We start from the raw sequence: 21222 nt of genomic DNA, 5'->3' as shown, positions 1-21222 counted from the left end.
TAAATACTCATACTGTATTGTAGCCTGTAGAGTAGCGGCGTCATCTTCATGAATTAAAGTGACAAGTAGCAATGTGTAGTCGCAAGACAGAGAGGATCGTAGAGACACACTGCTGCCTATAATATTCCTACAATATTTGTATGATCATTCATTTGCACCTGTGCTGCTGGAAATGCACCCCCAGACCAAACTAGAGGACATACTACTATATAGTTTTTATGGCCATCCCCCACTGTTAAAAACAAACAAATCAGGTACTGATTGTTCTTGCGCACCCTTGGGCGTGTTGGTCCCAAAATGAGGTTTGGTCAGGTGCATTGATGGCACATTGCTATCTTAAGGCAGCAGAAAGCCACTGCGCCGCAGACCAAGATAATGCTGGTCTAAAGTCAATGTCATATTTTTCCTGCAAATTATTCAGATAGTAAAAACTAAAAGCCATAGCTAGAGCTTTCCATAGAGAACAGAATTTAAATTTTATCTTCATGAAATAAATATTTTTAGACAAGATCTGAGGATTTGTCAGGTGGACGACTGTGTCACTCAAAACTGTTAGACCATATGAATCCGGACTCTGTGACCTTTTGTTATGTAGAAGAATACAGAACATTAGTTAACATGAAATACGAAACAATCCTGTCAGCAAGTCAGGAGTTTTAAATAATAAATTAAGTTTATCTGACGGGTGCTCTTAAAGAGAATGGGAGATGAAACTGGGATTGGTTTCATTTATGCACAAAACAAGCCAGTGACTGATGGAGAGTCTAAATATCGCCCCTGTGTACCCTGCGCCTTACTTTGCGCTTTAGACCATGCGCCACTGATCGCTTAGATATGGCCCATAGTGGCAAGTGAGCTTGCTGACTAATTGATAAAGTTCTCAGGCATAGAGCAGTTTTACATTCATAAAACATTTAATTTGATACATTACAAACATTTTCTCCTGAGCAGGGCTCAAACTGTTCAGTTTTTAACTTGCTTTAGTCCTTGTACTGTATAATCACTTAACTGTTGCCTGTGGTAAGCTAAGGTTAAATAAGGCTTTAATGCGTAGGAGACATTATTAATAAATAAAGTGGCCCAAAAATGGTATAATGGTTAGCTCTATTGCTCCACCTATCAGCTTGATTTACATATTCGTACTACTTTACATTCCTGTTATGGAGTCCATTGACCTGAGTGTCCTCTTTGGTTATATTTTTATCCGTCAACTCACAGCACTTACTGTGACTTTCCTGATGCCCTCATATTTCTTATTAGACAAATTAAGTTGCCATTGTTATTGACAGTGTTGTTTTTGAGTCGAAGCTCACTTCTACTGCTGAGAGAGAGAGAGAGAGAGAGAGAGAGAGACTGAAAACGCTTGTCAAATGTAGTTGACCACATAATGAAAGTGTGTGATGTGCTCGAGGCTAGATCCAATTACTTCAGTCCACCTCTCCTTCCCCCATCCACAGCCTGTTCTCTCTTTGTGTAGCTGTCTGTGTGCGCTGTAATTAAAAACGTATTTATTGATGGTGCAGAACTGGTAAGGCAAAAGGCTAACTGATAAAACACTGAAGAGAGACATCCTCGTACACTCGCACATCAAGGCATTGTTCACAGTCCACCTCTCTCTCTCTCTCTCTCTTTCTCTCTCACTAACAACCAGCAGCCATGTGTCTGCGGCGGTTGTTTGCTTTTGTTTGAGCAATCTGCATGAGGCGAGTGTGTGTGTATGTGCGTGCATGTGCGCACACAATTTCCTGGGGTGAAGGGCTCTATTCAGTGACTAATGAGCAAGCCTGCAACATTACTTAGTGTCGTACCTCAACCGGCACTTCTAAAAACTCTCCACTGTCTGTGGGTACCTACAGTGTGTGTGTAGGTTAAAGTGTGTGTTTTCAAAAAGACACATCTCCCTTTACCGATGCTGGCATCTTGTCTGCATGCAAATTATGTTCATTATTGAAATGGAATGAAGGGCTTATGAACTAGGAACGTTTTACTAGATGCAATAATCTGTTATAAAAAATGGATGTGAGGTAATTACTGTTATTTAATAATGCCAGACTTTACCAGTAGGTACTTGGGCAATTGTTTCTGTTTGATTTGTACACTATCAGCTTGCATTGTGGTCAGCTTGAATTCAGTCTGTTAAAGTCGCCTCGAATTATGATCCATTTTCACAGTAGGATAGATAAACATCAGAATGTCCACTGAAACTCTCAAACCTGACCTGCAGCAGGATCCGCTCCCCTGCTTGTGATGAAATCAGTATATTCGAAACACTCCTAGTCACCAGAGAGAGATGTCATACTTCTGACCTCTTTCTAAAATTAATTTGAACTATTACTTTGAAATCCTGACAAGCTTATCTACCCTCATTGTCCTCTCATGTATTTAAATGAAGCAGGGAGCATATTTTAACTGCGCACTGGTACATTTTTAAGGCCAAGCATGGCCCCATGCCTCGCTGGTCCAGTCTCAAGTCACCGAAAGCTTTGGCTGCAGTGTCGAGTTCAGTCACATCTTTAATGTTATATACTTTTAGATTCTACATTTATAAAAGGCTTTAGTCGCCACTGTAGGATATTTCACAAAAATGTCAAGGAAACAATATAGTTCCATTGTATGATGTACAATCTTTACAATTTATATCTCTATACTCACTATACATCTCTTGGAATTCTTGTATTAGATGTACATATACAGTAATAAGTCTATTATTATGTACAGGCACCATTTTATTGGATAAGCTAAGATCATGAGCTAATATCATGATCGCTTTAAAATAGCTTGTATCTTGTCTCCTGCTTGCTGGGACTTGAAACCTGGACCCTGTACCTGCTCCATTCCTATTAACCCTAAACTGCCAGTTCCTTCTGTTCAGACTTTTTACCCATGCCAGTTAGCATGTACCTTGATTTTATCAATGAATCAGAAGCAATCCAATCTGCCAGATTTTCTCCATTTGGGTCCTATTCCTTGCTGCCTTGTGCTCACATGCCTGACTGAACAATCTGGCCAAAAATGGAAGCACAAGATTTAGTGGATGAACTAAATAAAGTGAGTCATGCCATTGAGTGCTTTCTAATCTACTGCCAAAAAGCCAGTATAGAACAGAAGGACGCTTCTTTGTCACTGGCAATATGGCTCTTTTCTTTCAAACCTTGGCTTGTTAAGTCGCTACCTGGGTCGGAAGAGCGTTTAACCATCAATCTAGTTTCCCCTGCATCCCTGCCAGCTAGTACCAAATATGATTCCCCGCCTGCAAGCCCCCAGGCTGTACCCAGGCCTGTTTCCCAGCTGGCTAGCCTTGAGATCATTAGCCTCCGGCCTGGATGCCCTGACCTGGCATTTGTGGATAAAGCCTCTATCATTCTTTACTGAACATCCCGCAGCCACCCTTGTATCTCTCTTTATAATCCCACCGTTCATTCTCATAAACTAAGTTTTAATGAGAACTATGAACACTGTGATCAGAGTTTTGGCTTTCTCTCTTTGCACTGTCCTTTCCTTTCATGCATCCGCTCAAAAATGTATGTTTTTTCCTCTTCCCAGACTCCACTCTTTTCAGCCTTTCATATTGACCCTTCACATCACCCATATTTTTACTTTGAGCCATCCCTTTGAGTTTGGACTCATTAAGGTGAATTGGTAACCAGCATATGAATGTGGACACATTGTTAGAAACAAGTAAGGGAAAGATACAGTTGGATTTGGGTGTTAGAAGTCTAACAGTTACAACTCCTGAGAGTATTGCTTTGTTGTTTGCCTGCATATCGTGAACACTATGACCCTTCGATTGACCAGTTTAGGAGCCACCCTGATATCCGGAGGCAATCCTTCATTGTGGACTCCCCCTGAAAAATGCATGGTCCCCATGGCTCTCCTTTGATGTTTCTTTGCTGCCCAGCTTCTTGCCCTCTCAGCTCCTGGGCCTCACAAGAGCCAAGCGCCACGGCAAACCACCATCCAGATCTCCCTTAACTCAAGACGGCTGTCTCCACCGACGCACAGCCAGATCTCCTTGATCGCCAGTCTTCTAGCTCCACTGATGCCAAGCCAGATCTCCTTGATAGCCAATCTGCTTCCTCTGCCGATGCCCAGCCAGATCTCCAGTCGGCTGTAACCACCGGCGCCTGAAAACTTACATAATGGCATATGGAAACTCTTCCATCTCAATAGAGTGGAATAATTATCAGACACATAAATAGCCATTCAGTGTTGCCTCTCAGAACCTCTCTCTATATTGTAACAAGACACAGCAATACTTTCTTCTCAAATCTTATTTATGTTTACATCTATATATTTGATGTTACATTTATAATGTTATCATCTTCAAGATTCAGCTCAATTAACCAGTTCCCCTCATTCAGAAGTGTGTGCTGTTTGGTGTGATAGTTGTGCATGTGTTAATTAGAGTCTTTGTGCCCCAGGTGCTGGTCCATATTTTTATTCATCTGTTGCCTGCTGTCACAATGTTATAATAATGAGCACACGATTTGACATTATGATTTTTTTCGGCATGTGTGTGTTTATGCGTGTGTGTGTGTGTGTGCCAACGTAACGCAGTAATGAACAGAGGCTATGATATGATCAGAGACATGCCAGTCTCTGGAGCAGATGTTACTCAACCTCCCATCTCTGCTCTGCACTGATCATATTAAGCAGACAAGAGGTGTCTGCATGTGTCTCTGTCTGTGTGCTTGCAATCGTGTTTATGTGTGTGTGTGTTAGTCTATGTAAGGGTATGAGCTAGACAGAAAGAGAGATGGAGGGAGCAGTGCAGATGGGGATTTCTAACTAGACTTATGGTAGGCCAGGGACAAGTGTCTAACACATTCATCGAGGAGAAATCCACACTGGTGGATCAAAACATGCCTGTGGTTATATTTTGATTCTTCATTTGGAGACAGACAAACTGTGAGAGTCAGCAGAGGCAGTTTTTCAGATCTTTTAATAATAAGTGTTGATTAAATGTGACAGGTAGTATTTTTCTTGAATCAATATCGTGAAACTTTGGTATAATTACAGTAATCGAGATGTGACAAGATAATTAGCAGCCTCTCTTTTACAACAGTGGTCGTTTTTCTCAATCACAATTCACATAAACCTTGCTGCGTTCTGACACTGTTGCTTCTATGTTTCCATCAGGCCTTTCCATGTGTGTTTGATTTGAACTCATGGCACTTGTGTGGGGAATGATTTTTCCACTTTCACTTTTGTCTTGATGCCACGGTCTGAAAGGGAAGGAGTTATTCATTGCAACTAAGGGCTTGAATACAATTTATTAATCATTTATTAATTCTTTACAGGTCAGTTGAATACATTAGCTACCACAACTTTGGGAAGGCCAGGTTCAGACAATCAGGATATGGGTACAACTGCATTTGTTAAGATTTGAACATTTGCTAAGAATTAACTAACGCTTATGGCTGCAGACAAGATAATTAAAACCATTCATTAAATAGGCTACAATCAATATTTCAATCTACCAAGACCAATGTAAAAACAATATGAAATGGGTTGCCCATAGCAATGAACCTACAGAGAGTAATCTCATGAATCAGCAGCTCCACTCAGCTTTATAGTAAGTTTCAGGTCATCGTTAAGCCAACCGGTCTTCAACTTTACTATTTTTGTTCACTCTGACAGCTTTCATAGCCTTTTCAGACACAGCAGCAGGGCTGGGTACTGAACTTCCATACTTTTATGGCACAGACTAAATTGCCTCGACCTAGTATTGAAAATGTCTTGTCATTAGATACCAAACTGCAATACCGAAGGAGTTAATCTCTTCAGAGTCAGTGAGCCAATAAGCATGTGGCTTGCTTGTTGTGCCAAGATCTAATAGTGCTGGTGACTGGCTGTCTTGAGGCATGCAGGAAAAAGACTAGTTAATGCCCAGAGATAGGGCTCACCGCGTGTGTGTACTGTAATCTTATGTTAAAACGGATTTCATAAAATCGGTATTGAAAAAAAAGTATCATTAAGGTACCGGTATCAAAGTCAAAACACTACCTGTACACTACCTACTCAGCACCAAATGGTAGACAGATAAAGTTAGCAGGTGATTATAGTGAAGCATTCAGCAACCAACGAGCCAGATGCTTCCCTGTAGAAGGTAGAGACCTAAAACAGAGCTAAAAGAGTGAGTAACATTCGCCATGTGACCAGAAACATGACTCCAAATGAATGATATTGTTGTCCTGTAACTGCTGGATAAGTACATACATCATGTTATTGACGTATCAACTCAAAAGTTGATGATATGTTAAAGTTGTATTCACATCTTGTTACACTGAAAAGTGGCCAAAAAAAGATCTGTTATTGCAGGTTTAAAGATTAATTAACATTATAAATGCATTATTACCAATTAGCAAGGATGATAAATGCTAGCCAACAGGATTTTTCAAAACCTGGCAACGTCTTTTAATTGATCGATAAAGCATTCGTCAGTTACTTATTAAGAATTTGTAAATCCATCAGTTACAACTTATAAACCCTTTATATCGAATGCCTTTTAGTAAGCTGTCCCTTTATCATTTAACCTTTCGAAGTAGAAGATCGTGACTGTGCCTGTGTTGTGTAGCAATCTAGCAGATTCCCTGTGAAATCTGATCAGGTGACAAACATTATAAATTCTCTGCGGTCGACAGTAGAGATGCACATCTTTGAGCTGCACGCATGAGAGCAAAAGATCCAAAGAGAGCGAATCAGACAAGGAGCAGCTGTAGATTTACTGTTCCCATCGGAGGGTTTGGCCTCTGAGAGGAGCCATGTGGAGCAGCACGGCTCTCCCCTGGGCTCTCACAGCTGCACACACCTCTGCTCTTTCCCTCTGTCTCATGCTCTCTTTTCTGCCTTTGCTCCGCTCCATCTCCATCTCCTTCGATCGTTGCATTCCTTGCTATTCGGTCGCCTTCCTTCGCCACGCTACAGTCCGTATCTCTGCTCTCTCTCCTCTGTGTCCAGCTCCTGACCTTTTGCCACAGTTTTCTGTCCAACTGGAATTTGAAATAAACCCAATATCTTCTGACCTCTCGACTTGTCTCACTCTTATCATGCTCCCTCCTCTCTCCTGCTGCAAATCTGTTCCCACTACCTCCAAATCTTCTCTTTGCGCTTTTGTATCACCTCTCTCTTGCACTCCCTTCTGTCCCCTCTTGCTCTGTTTTACCCTGTCTGTCCATCTCCCCTATTCATCTCTCCCTTTCACTCAAGTCTCTTCTTGTTTCTCGCTCATCTTTTTTTTTCAATCTCCCTCTCATTACACCTTACACACTCACACACACACACATTAACGCAATGTATTCATTAGACATTTACACAAGAGGTTGCATTTGTTTGTCCTTATCCCAGGATCTAATGCATTTCTGGAAAAAGCCTCCATCATTCTTTATTGAAAAACCCTCACCCACCCTTGTATCTGTCTCTTTATCATGCCGCTGTTCATTCTCATGAGCTAAGTTTTAATGAGTACTGTGAACACTGTGATCATGCTGAGTCAGAGTGTTGTTACTTGTCTTTGCACTGTCCTTTCCGTTAATGCATCTGCTCATAATTATTGTCTTTCCCCATTACCCTTTCAGACTCCTCTCTTTTCTGCTTCTCACGCTGACCCCCCCCCCCCCATTTTAACTTTCTCTCCATCCCTTTGAGCTGGGACTCATTATGGCGAGGAGGTAGCCGGCGTTCATGAATGTAGACACGTTGTCAAAAACGAATACGGGAAAGATAAGACTGGATGTGGGTGTTAATGATCTTTTAGACCGTTACTACTCTTGTGTGTATTGCTTTGTTGTCTGGGGGAGAAGGCAATGTGCTCTGAATGGCCCATTGATTTTGGGCGTGTGGAGCCTTTAGAAACACACGCGCGCACTTGCACGCACACACACACGCGCACACACACACACACACGTGCGCGCCCAGGGAGTCTGGGAGGCTCTGTGAGGTTTAGCAGAGCCTGTCTCATCTTCCCTGTCTATCCTTTAAGCTGTGCTCTGCTTTCTCACTAAATGCATGGTGGGCTGCTAGGCTGCCCTGGCAGAATGACAACTAAGACTGGTGAGAGCAGGGCAGAAATATCTCTCTGTGGGGCTAGCAGGTGAGATTCCACTGCCATCCAACACTCGGGCCAAACACTCCTGTGCTCTCTATGGCTGCAGCGTAATGATCTCATACATCAGTGTGCATGAACAGTGGAGAGTGCATGAAACGAGAAATAATATAGTATTTGCCCTATTTGGCTGCCGGATTATTGATAGGCACAACAGTTGTTGTGGTCATCATTAGGCCGTTTTTCTGCTCATATGGGATTAAGATATAGCGAGCCTACATGTATCAGCAATGCTGCCTGCAGACAGTATCGGTCATTTTTCCCCCCTCTTATTAGATTTTATGAATTGCTTCTCCTCTTCTCTCCTTTTTCTCACTGAAGCACTTCATTCCTTAAAACACTCCACTTCGCTACATTCATAGATCCAATTCCCAGCCTCCTCAAACCACGCATTCCTCTTCCCCCATTAGGGCTGCAGGGGAACGGTGGCTCTCCTCGGGTCTCCAGTGGTCACCTAGTGACAGAGTGAACTCATTATGGCGTGGAGGTGGGGTATCCATACTGCAATAAGTGAGAGGGAGACTAATGAGCAGTTTGGTCTACGGGGAGTGTGTTATGCACTCCCATGTAGCGCTAAATTTGTGTGTTTCAACAGAGTTACGCTGGCTTCTAATCAATTGTCAGAAACAGCAACTTGCAGCAGCCCCGTAATGAACTGTTATGCCAGTTTAGAGAGGTTAGCTGTCACTCAGGGAGCGGTCTCATCAAACCGAGGCTCTGTGGTGTTTGATTGTGGCGTTGCTTTATTTGGGTAGCCTGATAACCCCAGTGCGTGTACGTGTTTGACAAAGAGAGATACGGCGGAAAAGGAGAGAAAAAAAGGGGAAGGGTAATTAGGTATCTTTCCTCACACCGACCCTCCGCACCCTCCCCCCACACCTCCCAGAGGGGAGAGGAGCCTCGTCAAAAGCGCTGTCATGAATTTTTAACAACCCTGTCGTCTGCTCTCTTTGGAGGTGTGCGTGTGTTTGCATGTGCGTGTTCATATACAGGAAGTGTGTGAGGCAAAAGGGGTATATTGACGCTAAATACTGCAGCAGAATATTCTCCATTAATGTCACCCAAATTGCCAGAGTATGATGCATGATGCGACAAGTATTGAACAGCTGTTGCTTATTCGAATGTACCATAACACGTACAACATCATACCACAAGAGAAATCCTGGACCAAAGGGGGGCTCTGCAATCCATATCCATATGTTCCTGCACCGCTGTACTATCATACTATACATATGCATTTAAGCAAATTGAACATGTTTTTAGAGACGTCTGGAATTATGCATAAGTGATAAACTCAGTTAGCTCAGTGGTGCGACATTAACATGATGTGATGTTCCAGTGACATTAGCTGACATTAACCTAATGATGAGACCTTCTGCACTTGGCCTTTTCAGCACCGATATGAACTGCGGCTCCCGCTTTCCCTCAGGTGGCACATTATTGCATGTCTTATATCTTTTCTTTTTTTTCCCAAGGAATGAAATATGAAGTATCATGATTTCTTTTTGTTTAGAATGTGGCAAACTTTTTTTTTAAAAACCCTTGAATGCAAATCAATCATTTTTGTAATGATACTTGTTTTTGCAGGGTTAGATTGGTGGTGCAAAAGGTACCAGTGGCACAGGGTTAGGGTTAGAGCTATGGACTGCATGCATCAACATCGAGCTTTTGATGGAAATGATTTATAAATTGGACCACATGATTCAGTTCTTGACGTAGTGACTGAGCTTGTTATTTTTGTACATGGTGCACAATATGATCATGATCACTGTTTTGTGTTGGTGTGTGTGTGTATGTTCGGTTTATGGCTCAGATGGCGTGTATATTTAGCTGCTGACAGCCAGTGCAGAGGAGGTGGGGACAGGTCTGGAACAGAGCCCAGGACTGGAGGCCAAAGGGATGGGGCTGTTGATCAAGAATGGAACCATTGCCGACAGCAGACACATGGTCACCCAAATACACATTCAGACCCATCCTGTATGTAACACAGGATGACATATACTATTAACATCTCATCCAGCTATTGCTCATGCACAGATCCGACATGTCTGATGCTATATTTTTCAACAGATGGATATCAGAGAGCGATTCGGCTATAAATACACTCGACCATCAATTCTAATTGCATCGATTAATTTCAAATACCTCCCTGAGTAGAGTTTCTCTGAGGCTATGGTAACCTTCGCTGTTGCGAAGGAAGTTGGTGTGTCAGACAGGCAAGTTTATTTAAGGGCAGTCCTTTCCTCCATGGGGTTGTCATTAGCCAGTACAGTCAGAGAAGGAAGGCCAGGGCCAGGCTGAGGTTTGATCTCTGTGGATTTACCTGGGTGAACATACGCACAGTCTTGTGGAATAATGTCAGTATCTGTTTGTTTATTCTACCTCCTGTCTGCCTTGGGATCGTACTGTTCTTTTCATTCTAACCTCCTACCTTTTCTACACAGCAGAAAACAATTTCAAATAAGCGAGATAATCATAATAATCTGATAATTAAGTGTCCATTGCTAATGAAACAGTGTACAGCCATACAAGTGGACTGATGAGGCTGTAAGTGCAGTCTAATTAGTCAGTCAGTATGTAACAAATGTCAGCATGCTTAACTGTTAATAAGCACTAAACACAAATTACAACAAACACTGGTGGGCATTTCTTTAATTGCAGGTATTTGGTCATGAAGTATTGGACAAATTGAAAATTTGACTTGATGATAGTGAGGATCACCAAAGTCTTTAGAATTCATCTTTTGAGAACTAAGGATTGCTTTACTCTAAACCATGGGCATCACTAGGGGAAAAGTCAGGGGATAACTAGTCAGGGGATAAGTCTTTGGGATTCATCCTCTGGTGACAATGAATGTCTGTACCATACTGTGTACCAATCCATACAGTAGATGTTGAGATATATTTCAATGGATAAGTTAAACCTTTGACCTGATGGTGACGCTAGAAGAAAAATCAGGGTCCCCGAAGTCATTGAGTTTCATCCTCTGGGGACCGTGAATTTCTGTACTGAATTTGTCTCATTATATTTCGAGTGATTTCACTAGATTAGTGACGGCTGGTAACACTAGAGGAAAAGTGAGGGGATCACTAAGTCTTTGTGGTTCATCCACGTGGGACCATGAATGTCTGTTCCAAGTTGTGTCCCAATCCATACAGTAGATGTTGAGAGAAATTTCAATGGATATGTGAAACCTTTGACCTAATGATGGGGCTAGAACAAAAGCCAGAGGGTCAACAAAGTCACTCCGATTCATCCTCTTGGGACCATTAATTTTGTTGCCAAATTTCATTGCAATCCATCCAATAGTTGGTAAAACATTTCAGTCAAAAACCAAGATGGTCATCCTCATGGCGGTGCTAGTGGAATCACTTATGTCAATGCCAGAGACATCATCTGGGGAATATGAATGTCCATACAAAAGGGCAGATCAGTCCCACTGATCTACCAGTGGTCAGTTGACATGATGGCTCAATCACACACATTTAAAGGTTGTAGAATCAAAACCCTGTTATCAAGTGATGAAAATCACCTGCAGCTGCACTGGCAGGCAGTTATGCTAGTTTCCAGCAAAAGAAAGCTCATATAAAGCAAAAATGCCTGACTGAAAAAAATGAGAAAAATCTTTTAAAATGCATGAATCAGTTTAATAAGTTCACATGTGAACTGTGAAATGAAGAATTCAAAACTCTGCCTGTGTCCCTGTTCTTTATGTGTCACAGGGACCTTGTTAGTGTTCTCAGCATGACCTCATTTCCCTACAAAGGAAAGAATAAAGATGAAATCAAAGTGAAGGATTATCAAGAAGGCCTGTCAAGGCATTGAAAGCATTGGTTGCCATAGTGATAAATATGTGCTGTTTAGTTTGTGCTTGAACTTTTTGTCACTCGTGAGAAATGTTCTGGTCCAAGAAAAATGAATTGCGGTTACAAATATTCTCTTTTCCTCTGTGGCTTAGCAGTGTGAGTGTGCATGTTAGTGCGATGTGTAGAGCAAAGGCAAGGTTAATTACATTTATATCCCCCCTCTAATTTAGTAGTATCCGACTTGATTGGCAGCCTCTCAGTTTGTAATCCATTTGCACTTGACTTTATTCAGTGATCTGCTATTTCTTACACCGACGACCCCCTTTTTTTCTCTTTTCTCTCACTCTCTCTCTCACACACACACACACAGACACACTACTCTCCAACCAATACTACAACCTTTTCATTCTGGCAGTATGACACTCTGTCGTGTGGCCTTTAGTGGACACTGCTGTAAGACAGCGATAACCCTGTGGTTTGAGCTCTGCGAGTGAGATCACGATCATTTCTCCATCCCCGGGATGGTCTCCATCGTGCTTTTAAACCGTCCTCTCTTTTGCTCTGAATATCTATAATTAGACTGACGCTGTGAAGGAGGCATACCTTGTACAGTTTCCAATCTAAATCCCTGTCATATTTCACTCCCCAGAAACTGGCCACAGCTGCTGAGGACTTCCAGATGGCGTATCAGTGGAAAGACGAGTTTGAGGTAACAGAGCGACACAAAAATACAGACGCTCTTACTTATAGGAGAACCTGCATCAGCACAGATATTATAAATCTGCACGTTATATGTGTTTATTATACTTAGGGTAAATGACTTGGAGAAACACTGACACACAAACATTAATGCTCATGCACGTAGTCTGAGTTTACTGCCCATAAATTCATTTCATTGTTTGAATAGGTTTAATCTGTTTGTGCCCGTGTGTCGTTAGCAGTGATTACAGCTCCATTAGTAAATAGGTTTATTGCACATTATACACTATTATGACACATTATGCAGCTCATTTCAGATGACAGATACTCTGCTTTCTAAGAACCACAGAGGCAGACGATTATAACGCGGTGTAAAGTGGTGGTCAGGAAAAATATGTGCCACAGACACAGTTATATATGTGTGGAAGCGGTGAATTACAATATTGCTTTCTCAACGGCGTGGCGTTGCTACCCTGGGGCATTGCACAGGCACACAGACACAGATGTAAAAAGAGGAACACACTGCACACTCAGCTTAACTCATACAGTATTCATTCGATTGGTAGCAAGGGCCAGTGTCTTCATTAGCATAAAACTAGAGAATTCACTAATGGAGTTGTCTGCCAACGAAATAAAGAAGTGTTTAGAAATGAAGTAAGCATTTCATGCCTGCATAAATGTTATGCTTCTTTGTGCAACACCCTAAAGCAGCGCCAAAATGATATTTGTGCTCCGTGTGACTTGTTTACAGGATGATGAAATCGCCTACTACAACGCGAAGGACAATGTGAGTGTGCTTTTATTCCCCGACCGCCTATTTGCTCTCCTTCCATTTAAGCCCCCACGCACACACGGGTCACACTCAGACATGGGCCGCTAATATGCTTTTGCTACACAGCACCTTCTCTCTCTTGTCCTCCCGTTCACCTCCCCGTCTTCTTCGCCTCCTCGTCTCCTCTCCTCCATTTTCATTTTCCTATTCACCACATTCATGTCTTTCCTGCACCCTGGTTTTTCTATTATTGCCTCAGCCGTTTACTGCAATCCCTCCCTATTTTGCCTCTTCTCCAGGCTTTTCTTCCAGAGTAGCTTCCTCTCTGTCATCCCTCCTCCCACCCTTTCTCAGGTGAAGAGGTTTCTGCCATGTTTCTCCTCTAATTGACAGATGAGATGTATGAGCTGGCTACACTGTTGCTTTATTAGGAAGCAACTGTTCACACACTCTCCCTCCCCCCCTTGCTTTTTTTCTCTCCCTCTCTCCCTCTCCACCTCACTACCTCGTTCCTTCTCTACCCTGCATTTCCTCCATATCTCATCATGCTTTTTCTTCATATATCTTCCTGACTGTACTGCTCTCATTGATGTAAATTGGTGAATGCACGGTAGGAGTTATAAATCTCCACGAGGGGCACAGACAATCTGGCTGTCTCCTGCCACTCCTCCCAAGTGAAAATGATAAGGAGAAAAAAAGCAAGATATCATTAAGCATATCGTCGACAACGCTACGTTTCCTCAAATGAGCTGGGAGGGTGTGAAAACTGCAGCGATGACATTATCACACCAGACAGAAGTTGATGAGGATGTACAGTCAGACTGTGCTTTCAAATAAACCCACAAACTGTTTCATGCATGCAGTTGATGCTTCAGCAAAAAGAATAGAGACTTTGTATGATGTTATAAACCTCCGGTCAGCATTCTTGTCTGCATCTTGATTTTTATTTTTTTTCTCCCCCTCAGCTGGATGCAAATGAGACAGAGGGAAGGAAATACAGGATTCGACCAGACTTTAAAGAGGACCCGTCATTTAAACGTTTGACTGATCACAACCACACGGCTGTCCACATCCCCACGGACATCTATGATGGCTGTGAGTACATACCACACACACACACCAACACACACAAGCAGACCCAAATGGTAACCATGGCTACAACTGACACACCAACCCATCGTGAAATGTTGTTTACAGATTGTGCCTCTAGCAAAATTTGCCCATGGCTAAGTAATGGTTTAAAAAAGTGATACAGCAATACAGCATGATAAGATCTTCTCCTGTACTCTGTCTGTTAGGTAAGCCGTGTGTCCTTGGGATGTAAATGAACAGAGGGTCCTCTAGCTAAAATTAATTCACGTGGGCTTTTGGCCTTTGTCAAAACATCAGGCAATCGTTTTTTGTTTTTTTTCAATGTTATGAAAAGGTTGAATCAAAAAACTCCCTGAGTCCTGAGGCTTTGAATTAATAACTTTTAAGCTGAATCATAAGTAAAAAAAAAAGTTTGATTTATATCAATTCTAGCCACTGATCCAGCTTACTTTGTACTATTCATGACAGTATTTAGACGGGAAAGACAGCTTGAGCTTTCCCAAAACTAGCAGTTAGCATAAGATATCTCCGTTGGGTAAATATTCTAGATGCCAGCAAAGCAACACAGTACCTGAAATAATCACAGCAGAAACGTCAGATAGGTCGGACCACCGTGTTTTACTATGCATCTTTAAATGTTACAGCTACAGCAAATGAACAAGTTTGCCAATTTCCACAATGAAAATAAACGTTTTCTACCGTTGTTGGCCTGACATCATGGTGATTCGGTCTACACTTATACTATACTCACTACTTATGCTGCATTGCAAGAATCAGAATTCCAAATCAGAAACACAGTGAACAATTTCCTTTTCATCAACTTTTATTTTAGTGCTTGTGTCCTGAAACGTACTGTAACATCTTTGAAGGTGCCATTTCCATTTCCATTTCCATTTCCAGCCAGTTGATTTGTGCTTCATAGAAGTCTTTGCAAGAATGCAGTATGAGCCCACTCCTCCTGTCTCTTCTTATGTGTGTTAGTTTGTCAAGTCAGTTATTGTCGTTTCTTGTGAAGTTCTGAGATGTGACATACAAACAACCGTTTGGTGTCTGTGTCGTGCCAAGCGGCTGCGCTGGGACACATTTAGATTGGAAGTTGAGAATACCAACTTTTTACAACCAAGTCACCAAATCAATTAAGGGTAAACTAGAATCAGGGCCAGTATCTGTTCGATGGCTCTGTGAATGCTTTATATTCCCATTTGTGTCATGGGACATACATGTATGTGCATCTGTTAAAGTGTATTTGCCCTGTTTGTCAAAAAGAAAGTACATTTCTGATCATTTCCTCATCAAGCGCTGACATTTACCTTGAGTGGTTCAGAATAATTTGATTCTCTAGAGTCCCTCTGACATTAGCACAGCTCTAGTTGAATGTCAATGACTTAAGGATCGTCTGTTGAATATCTTAACTATAGTCTGAATTATGTATTATAACAGTTTTTTTTCTTCTACTTTTTACATTTTAAGCTCTTGGGTGATGCTCTGATCATGGACATGGAATGAGTGCGCAGTAAAGCGTCCGTTGCCTCGCTCAAAGTTACTTCACCAGGACACATGGTTCATGATGGGTCTGAACACGAGTCCAATTACAGGATAGTTTCTGAAACCAGCGGGCTGCACTGTTGCTGCTTGGCTCGTGCTTGCAGAATTTATATCCGTGGCTGTGTGAGACTGGGTATCCGTGTGTCTGTGTGTATGTTTTTAGATATTCACTAATTAACGTGCAGTGAGATGTGGTGCGTCAGCAGTGACTTGGAGGGAGAGCAGAATGGAGTGACTTCCTCAGCATGGCCCTCGGCCTGCTGGGGAACCGTCTGGCCGCAAGGTTACACACTTCACCTCTCCGCTGACCCCGAACACAGGGCCAAGAGATGAGGCATGGGGATGGGCACACACTGTCGTCGGGGTCTGTTATCCGTAAAAGTGCAAGGCAGTTTTATTAGCAAGCTTTTGAACTCATTGTGACTTTGTCATTTTTTCCCGAGACACCTCTCTGGCCATAATCTGGGCTTGGTGCCATGACTCCTCACGCTCCGTGTCTGTCAAGGATGCTGTTTATTGGTAGCCTTTAATAAGTATGCATGGATACGCTGAGCTGCTGGGACCTATCCAGAACTGAAGTCTGATCAGAGTGAGATGAAAGAAAACTATAGGTGTGTTTGGAATATGCGAGGACCCAAAGCTGGTAACACAAAAGCCCGTCGCTGCAAGTTTATTTTCAGGTTAAGACAGCGTTTGAGGATTTAGGTTCAATTAGTTTGGCTCAGATTAAAAGGCACTGTAGTGCTGATAAAAAGGGGCTAGGAATGTATTATTTAAAGAGGGGTCCCTATGTGAACAGCAAGAAATAGTGATGTTACATTTGCAAAGATGTGATTCTTTTTCAATCGCTCTTTTCGGGGGGGATGAAGGAAAGTGACTCATATTTGGTGAGAGCCTTTCTTTTTATTGTTGTGCCCAAATTTCACTGACTGTGAGTGAGAACAGTGAGAATATTAAGTGTTGCATGAATATTATTCAAGGCCAGGCAACTTTATTTACATAACACATTTCATCCAGGGAGAATGTGAAGTCGTAAATTCACTGACACAGCAGAGGCATCACCTTCCGGTAATGTTTATAATGCAGATCATTGACTTTAGGTATGGCGATATGAATAATGTAGAGCAGCTAAACTTGCTCCACACATGTGAAATGAAATGGCTTTTTTTGAAGAAAAACCCACTGACTACGGTGGCCCTGAAGGTCAAAACGCAGCAGCATTTCAGAAAACACAATGACATTTCATACAATACAACAATAATACACAAAACTCAATGTCACTTCAGGAAACACAACATTTCAGAAATATTGTGAAATGTTACTGTGTTTCCTGAAACATTGTTGTGTTTTGACCTTCAGGGCCACCGTAAGTGACCCCGCCCCCTAAAAAAACAAACATACACTGTAGCGATAAGACCAGGCTCCCTTCAAAGAGCCGTAAATCTCCTCACTGATGAGAAACATTTGTGTGTCATTGAGGTGCACGCTCATGCACTGTGTGGGCACACACTGAGGAGTATGTATTTTGTATGCCTGGGGGGTTAAAAAAAGAGACAGAGGATTCATACGTTATTGAGGCTTCAACTCTCCAATTTGATCTCCACCCTATAAATGTTCCAGGAATAGCCTTTGCTCAGCTGGAGAAAATTGGATTTTCTGGGTAAAGTGGGAGGCAAGTTTATGAAATCACCTTCTATAGGTAGCAGCACATCACGTATGTGAGACAAGTGTAGAATAGGAGAAGCAGACGGCCACATGACAGAAAGATCAGAAAAGCTGCATCTGTTGGTCCGGTGAAGGACAGAGAGACTGTGGGAGAGACACACGGACAGAAAAGAAAATGGTTGTATTCTGTGGTGTTGCTTTGGGATACAGAAGCTGAAAATGTATTTATGCAATATATATGTCACCTCGGGGCAGGACACAGTTAAATAAATGTATTTTTCCTCTTCCAAAAGAACACCAGCTGTAAGCTAATCCGCAGAGTGCCGAAAAGTGCATTTCACCGCATATTGTAGTCTGAGCTCTGTGTGTGTGACAAATAAAAAAGCTTGAACCTTCAACAAAAGAGTGGACAGGAAAGACAGTCGCACAGAGGGGATTTTGTTACGTTTGGGCAGAGCCAGGTTTCTCTCTGTTTCCAGGTTTTGTGCTTCGCTAAGCTAACTGGTGCTGGCTCTGGTTATTGTTTAGACATACAAGCGGTGTTGGTCTTCTCATCTAACTGGAGACAAAAAGTAATTCCAGATGACAAATGTGAGGAACTAACTAACTGACTAACTAATTTTGCTTTTTGGTATCTCGGAGGCAAATATTGTACCTTTTACTTCACTACATTTGTCTGACAGCTTAAGTTAGTGCTCACTTTTCATATAACAATTTTTCTCTTCCTGTCCTGTGAAGATCATGTACCTCCAACTTTGATGATTTGGAATTTTTTGTGATAAACTGAAGGATTAAGTGTTCATTTGTGATTCTACTCTCCTACATCTTAAGCCAAATAAACATTTTAATTTCTTGCATGTTACTCAATGCACGAGTCGACGTCGTGAATCAATCAACCCACCTTAAATTTGACAACTTTGACCCTGAAGGTCCGCTGCTGAGAAAAAAAAAAAAAGTCAGATCTTATCTACCTGTACAGGCTGCCCAAGTAAAACCTATAAACGGGAAACACTGGGAGTATTTTCACAGTGTGGTATTGGTACTTTCATTTCAGTACAGGATCTGAATACTATTCTTTTGAAATTGCTGTCACTTCTCACTGAGTTGTCTTTAGTGGAGCTGGCATTCCTCATAAAAACAAGAAATACATGATGATTGTTTGGGTGTATTGGAGGGTGGACTCCTTATCCTTATTTAAAACTGTGAAAAATAACACACTCTTTAATGCTCTAAAAAAGCTAATCCATGTTGTATTTGTTCCTTAATTACAGTATATTGCAACCCTGATATCCCCCCGAGATGAAGTCATCACAGGGTGTAGATTCAATGTGGCATCAAAGCCATGCCGAGTGCAGCCGGGGAATTCATTAGTGTCAGTGGCAATATGGGCGACTAGAGGAAACTGTATCCCTTATGAAGCAGCTTATTAAATATTATGACTAACTCAGGAGTGCTCAAAACTAATGGAAACATTAAAAAAACAACATATTACGACTGGGTTAGATGTTTTTGGGTTTGCTTGTTTATCACTGCATTTCGGCTCGTTTGCCTGCGCTCGTATATCTTTCTGTGTGTGTTTTTAACCATCAAGCTATCTTGCGGTCCAAATAGAAGTGAGTGGGCCTGTGAGTAGATAGCCGTCCACCTACTTGTCTGTCTTCATCACTCTTCACTGAAAAAAAAATCACACATACAGTCAGTAATTTTCTCATTATCTAACGAGGGCCGTGTGCTGTTATTTTCTCTTCCTTTGCCTTTAAAGTTCTACACTTAATGAGGGGAACACATTACTGTGCACACACACTGCATGCTCTCTCCCTCTCTCCCCCTCGCTCTCCCTCTCTCTATAATAAAAAACATGCACTCCTGGCAACCGAGGCTTCATTAACTCCCTTCTCCAGAGGCATGCATGCAAATGAACAGTGTTTGCTTTGCACATCAATGGACCGCGTCACACTCAATACGCGATACCAATATATCTCACACACATGCGCACATACACGTATGGATGTAGAGTCACTTAAAAGCATATGTACAGTACTGCAGTAGCATTAAAAAGGAAGGAAGGAAGGAAGGAAGGAAGGATTGAAGGAAGGGGAAAAAAGACGAGCAGCAGAGAGACAGAACAAAGATAGAGTTGGGGCAGCGTGTGCTGTGTCTCCATCCATCATAGTGAGTGTTATGTGGCTCTGAGCTGTCTGGGTGCTGTGTCATTACATCCATAATGCCTGTTGCCTCCCACAACACACACTATCAATCACACCCATGCACACATACAAACGCATGCACGTGCACACGCGTGCATTGGGTGTTGCGGGTCAAATTAAACGCAGTTACTTGCCAGAAAACTGTTCCTCGGCATTTCTTACTAAACACTGTCATCCGGCCGGATGAAGTGGCCCAATATTTGCTCATGTGTCCCACTGGGTGAGTGGGCTGACACTGAGCGTGGCCTGTGTGTGTGAATCTTAATGAATGTGATATTCTGGTATGTCCACACGTCTGTGACAGTCTACAATGGCTTTCTTACCTGCGTGCTTTATCCTCCGATCATTATTGCAGAATACGCTCACAGACAAGCACACATTTACAGATGGAATATCAAGATCTGACTGCATTAGACTGAATACAAGATATGTCTGATTCATTATCTTCTGACATGTACGTGTTTGTGTATGTGTGGATTTCCAGCCACGATCGTGCTGAATGAGCTGAACTGGACGGAGGCACTGGAGGAGGTGTTTAAAAAGAACAGAGAGGATGACCCGACCCTTCTCTGGCAGGTGTTTGGCAGCGCTACAGGCCTGGCTCGCTACTACCCAGGTAAAAAAAAAAAAAAAAAAATGGAATAAAAAAAACCCACTGTATTTGTCTTCGCCTGACATTTTTCAAAGCGGAAAAGCCCTTGTCCAGGCTTGTTTGTCATCTGTCCCTATCACACATCACACTGAAGCCTTGTGTGTTCCCTCTCTTATCAAAATTGAAGGCGGCCCTCATCAGTCGATTATAATTTGGTTGACCTAAGATACAGCATGTGGCTTTTAATCATGACGACAAACAGCCAGGGAGTGTGTTCACACCTTTGCTTCATTAACACATCGCTGAGCAAATAAATCAGCTCAATAAATAATCCCCATTGCTCGGCTTGCACTGATTTTTATGTGTGGTGCCGTTGATGGTGTCATGCTATCTTAAAGTGCATTAGTCTGGTGTTGCTCTCCAGCGCAAGTGTTTTCTCTGCCAAGCTATTTCTATTCATGAGATTCCCTGTCATCATAGACTCTGTATCGCTTTATGGGAAAAGTTTATGTCTAATATTCATGAATTTTCATTGGCCTTGAATCTATTCCTCTTTGTTCCTTTTTTTTTTACCTCTTAGCATGCATGATAGGCAGTCACACATTCTCATACTGGCTTGTTTTCACGTTGCCCCTCACTAATAGCATACAGATAGAAAGCAGCCGATGACTGTCAAAGCAAGTGAACCCAGTGCTACGTGCTGTGCATCTAAGATGAATATTTTGCCTTATTTACTTGCC

The 21222-nt window shown here is 42.1% G+C and overlaps 1 protein-coding gene across 1 annotated transcript in view; it reads left to right on the top strand.

Annotated features, from left to right (window-relative positions):
• Nucleotides 1-21222, top strand: part of LOC141001679 (voltage-dependent calcium channel subunit alpha-2/delta-1) — a 67835-nt gene that overhangs the window by 11478 nt on the left and 35135 nt on the right. The window contains exons 4-7 of the mRNA XM_073472827.1: nucleotides 12560-12619; nucleotides 13361-13396; nucleotides 14347-14476; nucleotides 20375-20506. Coding sequence (XP_073328928.1) covers nucleotides 12560-12619; nucleotides 13361-13396; nucleotides 14347-14476; nucleotides 20375-20506 — 358 coding nt within the window. The remainder of the gene's footprint in view (nucleotides 1-12559; nucleotides 12620-13360; nucleotides 13397-14346; nucleotides 14477-20374; nucleotides 20507-21222) is intronic.

This window comes from Pagrus major, chromosome 8, assembly GCF_040436345.1.
Source record: "Pagrus major chromosome 8, Pma_NU_1.0".
Classification (NCBI taxonomy): domain Eukaryota; kingdom Metazoa; phylum Chordata; class Actinopteri; order Spariformes; family Sparidae; genus Pagrus; species Pagrus major.
This window is presented reverse-complemented; position numbering and strand designations above follow the sequence as displayed.